Here is a 10546-nt window from a genome sequence, read left to right as displayed (position 1 = left end):
TAAAGGGAAGAGATCAACCAAAGGACTTGTATGCATGCATATAAGCCAAACCAATGGACACAGACACCGGGGTGGGGGTGGGGGAGCATGATGAGTGTGTGGGGGGAGCCCATGGGGGATAAGGACACATATGTAATACCTTAATCAATAAAGAGAAACAAACAAAACAAAACGTAAAAATAAGAGCCCTGAGGATCCACACGTCTTGGATCACTTCTTATGTCTCAAAGTCAGAAATAGAAATAATGATGTGGGTCCTATAAATGGTACATGGAATGATTGAAATACAAGGAAGAGTATTGGTTTGATACTTTCATGGGAAGTAATATCCGATATTTTCGGGATTGGTTTTATACCAACGGCATCTCTTTCCACCTGCTTGTTACCCAGCACACATTTCTGTTTGGTGGCAGTACCCATCCTGCTCACCCTAAACACATGGGAAGTATTAACCTCACGTGTGATGTTGGTAAGTTAGTGAAAGATGCATATAGAACAGCCAAGAGGCTGTGTACACTGTGTTATCTGGTAGATCCAGACCGGAAGTTGAAGAGTTCAGTGCCAAAACTCCAGACCAAGGTATTCAGGAAGTTTATGTGCTCTCACATGCTATTCCAGAACTCAGAACAACAGTAGGATTCTCTGATGAGTTACAGGAAAGAGGGCTATGTGGCTGTTAAAACCCATGTGACTTTGGGGAAAGAAGACATATCCATTAGATAAGTGACCAAGGTGATTGTGTCCCACCCTGAAAAAATAGCACCACGCTTATTCCAATGCTTGAATGTTTATTTCTCTATACTAGTTGGACATTTTATGAAGCTAAAGTAATCAAGATATCGTGGTATTGGTAAAAGATAGAGAGTTCAGAAATAGCAAGTTAATGGAGACAAATAACTTGAACAACAATGGTGTTGGAATAATTACATATCCATATTTTGCCTCCCTCTCTCCCTCCCCATGAACCTCAGTTTGTGTCAGGTACAAAAATTAACTCAAGTTGAGTCACCAACTTAAATACCAAACTCAGAGCCATAAACTTGAGTTAGGCAAAGATTTCTTAGCTATAATGCCAAAAAATGCAATCCATAAATTAAAATCTGATAAATTAGACTCAATCAAAATTAAAATCCCTGATATTCAAGAGACAGTCTTAAGAGATGAAAAAAGACAAGTCATACACTGGCAGAAAATATATGCAAATCATATATCTGACAAGGGACTTGTATATAGAATATATAACAAGAAAGATTTAAGTAGATAATTCACCAAATGGCAAATAAGCACAAAAGCTAGCACTTAATAGCAGATTCCATAGTAAAATAACATATTATATATTATAGCCTATAGCATTTTAAGATTAATGATTCAGTTTCAGTAAAATTAATTGGTGCACAAATTCCTCAATACTTTAATTTTCAAGTTCTAGAAAGGAATAATATAAATGTTATACATGTCAGAACAATCTATAAAAAAATAGTCAGAAAAAATACAGAAACCTCAATTAAATTTGAATTTCAGGTTAAACACAAATAATTTTTAGTATGACCTATATTTAGGTCATACATTTAGGTCATACATGGGATAGCAAACAATTTTGTAATATAATAAATACTTTTATTTGCTAAACTTGGCAATCCAGACCCATGACTATAATAATTAATTCAGATCACTCTTACCTTTACTTTTTGTAATGTTTTCTCTGGGAATATCAATCAACCAGTAAATTTGATCACTGAACTGAATTAAAAAAGACATCAGAAAACAGTTTTTTACAATGTTAATAACAACACTTACTTTGGCATATTACACTCTATCTTTTTTTTAAAATATACTTCTTTGATTTTTTACAGAGAGGAAGGGAGAGGGATAGAGAATTAGAAACATTGATGAGAGAGAAACATCAGCTGCTTCCTGCACACTCCCTACTGGGTATGTGCCTGCAGTCAAGGTACATGCCCTTGACGGGAATCAATCCTGGGACCCTTGAGTCCACAGGCCTACGCTCTATCCACTGAGCCAAACCGGTTAGGCCTATACTCTATCTTTTAAAAACAAAAATAAAACAAAAACATCCAATGCATATACCCTTTAACCAGTAATTTTATTCTTAGAAATGTATACTACATTAAACTGACCACTAAAAAACTGTTAGAATTCATAAATGAATTCAGCGAGGTTGCAGTATACAAGATCAATATACAAGAATTAATTTTATTTCTATACATTTGCAAATAACAACCTGAAAATGAGATTAAGAAAGCTATTTCCTTTACAATAGTATAAAAAAAGAATAAAATATTAGGAATATATTTAAAAAAAAACTACACCACTTAGATTCTGAAAAATACAAAACATTGTTGCAAGAAATGAAAAAAGAAACTAAATAAAAAGATATCCCATATTCATGGTTTAGAAGACTTAATATTATTAAAGTGGCAATACCCCCCAAATTGATCTACAGGTTGAACACACTCACTATCAGAATTTCCACTGACTTCCTTGCAAAAATTGACAAGCTCATATTAAAATTCAGATGAAAACTAGTGAAATTCTATGGAAACTAGCAAAAACCATCTTGAAAAAGAAGAACAAAGTTGTAGGACTCATTCTTCTGAGTTCGAAACTTACTACAAAGCAATAGCATCAAGGCATCATGGTGCTGGCTTAGGAACAGATGTATAGGCCCTGGCTGGTGTGGCTCAGTTGGTTGAGTATCATCCCATGCACCAGAATGTCTCTGGTTCTATTCCCAGTCAGGGCACTTGCCAGGGTTGTGGGCTTGATCCCCAGTAGGGAAGATGCAAGAGGCAGCCAATTGATGTTTTTTTCTCTCTCTTTTTTAGTTCAATAAGAACGTTAAAAAAAAGAATCAATATATCCCCAGTGGGGGTGGGGAGGGCATGCAAGAGGCAATCAATCAATGTTTCTGTCTCTCTCTCTAAAAAATTCATATATATATATCAATGTATAGAGCAGCGATACAGTATAATTGAGAATCCAGAAATAAAACCTCATATTTACAGTCAAGTGATTTTCAACAAAGGTGCCAAAACAATTCAGTAGAAAAAGAACAATAATATATATTTTTTAAATATATTTTATTGGTTTTTCACAGAGAGGAAGGGAGAGAGATAGAGAGTTAGAAACATCGATGAGAGAGAAACATCGATCAGCTGCCTCCTGCACATCTCCCACTGGGGATGTGCCCGCAACCCAGGTACATGCCCTTGACCGGAATCGACCCTGGGACCCTTCAGTCCGCAGGCCGACGCTCTATCCACTGAGCCAAACCGGTTTTGGCGAACAATAATATTTTTTAAAAAGGGTGCTAGGGCCGTTGGTTCTGCACATGTGAAAAGATGATGTGGGCCCTGACCTCACACCACACACAAAAATGAACTCAAAATGGATCCATAATGTAAAAGGTAAAATCAGAAACTTTTACGAGAAAACACAGAGGTTGCATAATCAATGAATATACTCAAAACCATTTAATGGTACATTTTAAGGAGGTGAATTTCTGTATGGAAATTATGTCTTAATGAAGCGTTCCTAAGGAGGTGAAATAAAAACATACTCAATGGAAAAAATCCCAGGGAATTGTTGCCAGCAGACTGTATTGTAAGAAATGCTAAAAGAAGTTCTTTTAAATCCTCTCCTGAGGATATTTCCCCCATTGATTTTTAGAAAGAATGAAAGGGGGAGGGGGGAGAAGGGGAGAGAGAGAGAGAGAGAGAGAGAGAGAGAGAGAGAGAGAGAGAGAGAGAGGTGAGAGACACACATTGATTGAAAGATCGCTGTGAGACAGACATATTGATTGGTTGCCTCCCACACGCACCCTGACCAGGCCAGGTAAGGAACCTGAAACCCTGCTACATGCTTTTCAGTAGGAATCAAACCTGCGACCCTCCAGTACACAGACTAACACTCTAACCATTGAGCCATGCTGGCCAAGGCTAAAATAAATTCTTCAAGATAAAAGGATATGACACCAGAGGGCAACTTATATCTACAGAAAAGAATGAAGAGCAGTGCAAATAGCAAATATGTAGGTAAATAGCAAACAACCATGTATAGTTTTTCTTTTCTTCTCTTAATTTCTTTTAAAAAATATGACTGTTTAAAGCAAAAAGTATAACATTTTTGAATTTTAAAATATATAGATGTAATATTACTGGACTAGCTATTTTTTTTAAAAAAAAAAAAAAACCACACACATCCTGTTAAGAAGCGTATGCTTCTTGTTAATTCTATTAAACAGAACAAGGTAAAATGTAATTACCAGCTTTAAATTAAAGTGGAAGATGCCAGCATAGGTACTATTTATGATTTTCAAGCTGGGAACAACTCCTCCTGATGTGAACATGTTTAGAAAGTCCTTTGAAGTCAAGTTACTGTCAGATTTGAAAATACACTGGATTCTCTTTAGGAAAGAGGAAAAACAAACAAGTAATGACAATTCAATGAAGAAAAGCGCATTACATTAATTTAAAAGTGAGAAAAAAATCTATGAAAAGTAGATGCTGCTAAAGTCTGCTATCTCTAGTCATTCTAGTCTCTTGGAAGGGAGTCTATTTTGAAAAATTCACTTTCAGAACTCAGTAACCTATTATGCTAGCATCACAATAAATGTTATTAATCCTTATAATAATCTCTGTCATAGAAATGGCCATAAAAATTATTACACTTAATAAACATAGACTCAAAGCCATATACTATCACATGTAGAAATCCCTATTTTAGTAAAATCATTATTTTGTGTCGAAATAAAAAAGAAACAAAAATAAATAAATAAATAAAAATAAAAAAAAGAAACAAATGTATAAAGCAAAACTCATTTTACTGCATTTGATTGGGTATTTCCCAGTTTTAAGAAGGTATGTAAAAGTGTAGCAATCACAAATGCTGATGGATACTAAGAGTTTTAATTCATTTATTTCTTCCCATAGTTTGGATACGTTACCTAGCTAAGTGGGGAGACATATTCATTCTAAAAAGATTTAATGAGCTCTTTCTACAAATTAGGCAGCGATACAGTGCCGGGAAAACAGAAGTGTACAAAAATCAAACATCCTTGCCCTCGTGGAACTTACAATGTAATGGGGATTGGTCGGAAGAAAAACCCACACTCCTTTTCCTTTGTTTTCTCACACTCCACAATTTATTGCCCTTTGTTGAGATGGTATATGCGTAAGCCCCAATTCTAACCACCCCTTTGAATTGCATATCATTGGGTTTTCCCATGATTAAAAACACTGCGTGTATAAAGAAAATCTTTTTTTCTCTCCTGTTAAGCTCTCTTTCATCAGTTTATTTTACAGGCTCCGGACAGTAAACCCAAGTAGCTTCAGTACTACTCTGCAGTTCTTATCTTACAGACGATTAAATGTCACCATGAACACAAAACACTTTGAAAAATGCCTGACACACCAAGTAGTTTATACATGTTAGTTATTATTTCTACTAACACCACTGCTAGATCTACTACATCATAACCACCTAAGCAGCAGGTTATAATTCCCCTTTAAAGAGGACAAAACTGAGCATCAGAGAGTTTAAGTGACCTGCCCCATGGCATACAGACCATACATGAAAGGAACAAGATTTGACCCAGGGTTGGCCGTTCTTCTCTTCCTCTAAAGCCCCTCTTTTCCCATCTATAATAATAAAAGTGTGATATGCTAATTAGACTGGACAGCCGAACGACCTTCCGGATGACCTTCTGGACGAAGCCGGGGCTGTGAGGGCCAAGGCAAGCAGCTGCAGCTGCGAGGGCCGAGCCGCTTGCATGAATTTCGTGCATTGGGCCTCTAGTCCTACACAATGATAGCCTAAGCAACCATTACCAAGGAATAACCAGAATGACCGGTCACTTTGATGTGCACTGGCCACCAGGGGGCAGATGCTCAATGCAGGAACTGCCCCCTGGTGGTCAGTGCGCGCCCACAGTGGGAGTGCTTCTCAGCTGACCCACCCATCCCGGCAGCCCACCAGCCTAGCAGGGAGCCACTCACTCCCTCAGTAGTCCTGCAGGTCCAATCTCTGGAGAACGAGCCAGGCACCGACAGACCAGCCTCCCCTCCCTAGATGCTCCACAAGAAAGAAACAATATAAAAGCAGCCGCCAGGTGGCTCCTGACAACTGACGTGAACATCAGCAGGATGGATCTGGATCCTGGGCTGGCAAGGGTGTCCCGCTGCTTGCCTGGAGGGCCAATCACATCCTGGCTCCTCCCCCAACCCTCCCCTCCCCCCCACCTTCAGGATGTGCCAGACACAGGGCTCATGGCTGGTGAGTGCCGCTGCAGTGGTGCCAGCCTCTCCCATTAGGGATTGATTGGGTGTGAGCCCGTGGCAGGTGCAATGGGGCCGGGATGAGCAGGAGTGGCAGGCGGCATTAGACTACCAGTTTCGGCTCAATCCCCGCAGAGACCCCACCTATGCACGAATTCGTGCACTGGGCGTCGGGTATATACTAGTATATAAAAGGCTAATATGCAAAGTGTCCCCTCGGGAGTTCAACCAGGAGACCAGGAGTTCGATCACTCGCTATGACATGTGCTGACCACCAGGGGGTGGCACGGAATGAAGGAAGGCCCCACAGGCAGCCAGCAGCCAGGGAAGGAAGGCCCCGGCCAGCAGCAGGAAGGCCATGATCAACCCTGATTGCCGGCCAGACCTAGGAACCTTATCCATGCACAAATTTCATGCACTGGGCCTCTAGTAATATATAATCACAAATAGGAAAGGCATTTTTTGACTCAAAGGGCATGAGGTTCACAATGATTATCAATAAAAATTAAAAACCCTAATATATGTTTGGCATATGAAGAAGAAACTAGGAACTAAGTCAAAGCAGACTTTGGGCTACATATATTTGCCCTTGTGGGTGTTTTTCTTTGTTTTTATTACATTTATCATAGATTTTTAAGCAATCTGTGCATTATTTATTAGCTTACGTTTTTGGTAGCATTTGCTACATGACTACCTTAATAGTATATTTTATTTTATTTTGATGTGTGTATATGGGTTTTAAATCTGCCATTATTTAAATCAAAGGGATTAAATAATCTCTTATCCAAAACAACTGCAAGGTGGCACTTATTATATAAAAAGGAAAGATTCTTCCTCAAGGTCAGTGAGATACTTTTCTTTGTCTACCAGGTTACATCTATCAAACTTCAAAAGTATAAATCTCATCCACAAAAAAAATGAAGATTATAGCTGATCTTTTAAAGAAGTGAAGAAGGAGGCATCTTTAAAGAAAACAAAATTGCCCAGGGCACTCAATGGCTAAATAAAATATTTTATCTAATCCAAGCAGAATGGAATAGAAAGTATTACTGAGAGGGTAAACTTGAAAAGCAGGCAGACAGGGCAGGGGTCCAGTGGGAAACAAAGGCAGGTGGAACATAGGCAGGGGCAGACATGGCAGTTTGATCCAGCCTGGCCACAGGCACCAACCAAGCAGAAATAATAAAATCTTCCGGACTCAAAGCAGTGAAGCATAGCAATCCCTCCTTTGGAAAACTGCTGTTTGAACTACTTTGATATTCATAGCCTCTTATTCTGTAGGTCAACTCTGTTATTTTCCGATAGTCCCTTATTCTGTAAAATAACTGTTTCGGTTTGAATAATAGAAAAAGATAAAAACTTAGCGGTCTGACCTTGCAAGCTAGCCATCTGAATGCTGATACTGACAGTAATTCCCATATTCTTATGCCAAGTGTTGGTTCATTATGTATTCAAGGTTACATACTATCTGCAACAATAACCTACGCAGAGCTCTTTGTAAAATCTGCAGACAAAGGGCTCAAAAAGGTATAAATAGAGAGAACTTCCCCTATTTGCTTGCTCAGAGATTTGGGAAACACCTCCCTGTGGACCCAGTCGAATAAAGACTCCTAATTAATTGGCTCATTAAGGCGTCTGGTATCTATTTGAGCTGATTTACAATACAACAGCAGGAGGCGTGGGAAAACAAGGGAGGGCCTGCAGCAGCAAGGCGTAGGAACGTACAGGGACAGAGAAAGAACACAGAGAAACAGGGAAAGTTAGGTCCGCTGCTGGACAAAACAACTGAGGGAATCATCAGGTGATGACACAGATAGATACAGAGCAGGCTCGGAGCAAATGTCTACCCCCGGACTACAGGCTTTAACGGGCCGCCCATTACCGAGTGCCCCTCCCCTTGCGAGGTGTCCACTTTTGCTTACATCTTCTGGTCCGAGGAGCTCATCCTTCCACGTCGTGAGACACGACCCCGGGGGAAAGCACCTCGGCTCCCTGTTCCGGTCATCATTATTATTTATATAGGATTTTACCTCCCTGAGTCTGAACCCAGTGGAAGGTGATTGGACTGGCTTTGCACATGGAGCTAAAAGGAAGGTGAGAGGTCACAGCGTGCTATCAGTGGACCTTACCACGTCATCTGAAGTAAGATACAACCTGAGTATTTCATTCTTTGTGGAGACTCCCTGGTTGACACAATCAAAGTGTTTCATGACATCACCTGAACAATACAAAAATATATATATCTTGGGTTACTGGTAGAATAATGTCCATTAGAAATCATACTTTTACACTGACAAAATATTTTTAAAAGAATGACAGTTGTAATTGTGTGCTTTGCATTCATATACCTCTAGATAAAATTCTAAATCTTCTACCACTTTTCCTTTTAGAGATACAAAATCAGGATAGGAAGAAGGAAGGTTGGACTGAACACTAAAATAAACGATATCATCTACGAGGACGGTGCGGGTCTTTCAGAGATGGTCAAAAAACTGTGTTTGACTCTTAAGCTTCTCAACTTTGCGAGCATATGAAAGGGAGAGGATTTGGAGATTGGGAAAGAAATTGTTGTAATAGAGAGCTATGAATGTGAAGGTGACTCCTCTCGCAAAAAGGGGGGTGGGAGGGGGCGTGGAAGAGCCCTTTTCCTTATCTGGATGGAAAGGAAATTTCTTATACACAACGAAGTTGGATCACGTGTGTTTTATTGTTTATTTGCTTTTGTTAACCCTCACCCGAGGTTATACTTTTCCCCCACTGACTTTTAGAAAGGGTGGAAGGGAGGGAGAGCCGAGGGGAAGCGAGAAGGAGAGAGAAACATTAATGATCTGGGAGCCAAACCTGTGACCCTACGGTGGGCAGGCTGACGCTCTAACCACTGAACAACACCAACAAGGACAGATCCGGTGTGTTTTTATCCATCCTGCCTATCTCTCTCTTTTGATTGAAGAGTTTAATCTACTTACATTTGAAGTAATTACTAATTAAGAGCGACTTCTGTCATTTTGCTGTTAATTTTCTATATGCCTTATAACATTTTACCCTTATTGCCTGTATTACTATCTTTTTTTTTAGAGAGAGTTGATTTTTTTATAGTTAAACATTTAAATTCCTTTCTAATTTCCTTTGTATATGCTCTTTATCTATTTTGTTTGTGGTTTCCATGGGATTACATTTAACATCCTAAAGGTAAACATTCTAATTTAAATTTTTAAAAGCGTATTAATTTATTAAATCATGTAAAAAAGTATGTTACAAAAATACTAGCTTTTATAATTTCCCATTTATTTACCTTTATTGAGATCTTTATTTCTCCACACGGGTTCAATTTACTGTTTAGTGTCCTTACATTTCGCCCTATAGGACACTCTTGAGAATTTCTTGCAGGGCAAATTTAGGGTAACAAACTCCCTCAGTTTTTGTTTATCTGAGAATGTCTTGCTGGGGTCTAACCCCAGCAGGTCCAGGGGTCCCCAAAGGTGTGGATGGAGTCGGCGAAGAAGGAATGACACAGAGGCAGCGTTCAGGTGATCATCATAGCCGGGTTCTCTTGTCAGGGTCTCCAGCCAGGTTCTGTAGCCAGTTCTCCAGCCAAGTTCTGTCTAGGATCTCCAGCTAGGTTCTCCAGCCAGGTTCGGTCACCAGGTTCTGTAGCCGGGTTCTTCAGCCAGGTTCTGTCTAGGTTCTCTAGTCAAGTTCTGCCCAGGTTCTGTCCAGGATCTTTTGCCATGTTCTCTCCAGCGAAGTCTTAGTTAAGAGGTTTTATTCCCTCCCTAACTTCAGGGGAAAATCCCTACGTGGGGAAACAACCTTTTTCGGAGAGGTGACCTTGGTTAAAACACAGCGCCAAGAAGGTGAGCAAACATATTAAGAACAGTATGCCATATATGCCAGGTCCCTTGAAACAGCAAGGATGGACTGGCTCCCGGCAATATCTCATTTTTCTCTCTCATTCTTGAAGGGCAGTTTCCCCAGGTATAAAACTCTTCATTGACAGGTTTTCTCTTTTAGCATTTTGAATATTTTGGTCCACTGACTTCTGGCCTCTCAAGTTTCTAATGAGAAATCTCCTATTATCTTATTGAGAATCCTTAGTATTTAATTATTTTCTCTCTCTTGCTGTTTTCAAGATTCTCTGTCTTTGGTAGGACTCTGGGAATTCATCTTACTTGGAGTTGGTTGAGTTCCCTGAATGTTTATGTTCATGCCTTTCATAAAATTTGGGACATTTTCAGCAGTTTTCTTTAAAT

General features: G+C 39.4%; 1 protein-coding gene across 1 annotated transcript in view; it reads right to left on the bottom strand.

The window, feature by feature from the left end:
* CATSPERB (cation channel sperm associated auxiliary subunit beta) overlaps positions 1-10546 on the bottom strand; it is a 77043-nt gene that overhangs the window by 62587 nt on the left and 3910 nt on the right. Inside the window, exons 2-4 of the mRNA XM_015571279.1 lie at positions 8426-8514; positions 4286-4426; positions 1680-1740 (exon numbers count right to left, since the gene is read on the bottom strand). Coding sequence (XP_015426765.1) covers positions 1680-1740; positions 4286-4426; positions 8426-8514 — 291 coding nt within the window. The remainder of the gene's footprint in view (positions 1-1679; positions 1741-4285; positions 4427-8425; positions 8515-10546) is intronic.

This window comes from Myotis davidii, unplaced genomic scaffold (assembly GCF_000327345.1).
Source record: "Myotis davidii unplaced genomic scaffold, ASM32734v1 scaffold732, whole genome shotgun sequence".
NCBI classification, from domain to species: domain Eukaryota; kingdom Metazoa; phylum Chordata; class Mammalia; order Chiroptera; family Vespertilionidae; genus Myotis; species Myotis davidii.
This window is presented reverse-complemented; position numbering and strand designations above follow the sequence as displayed.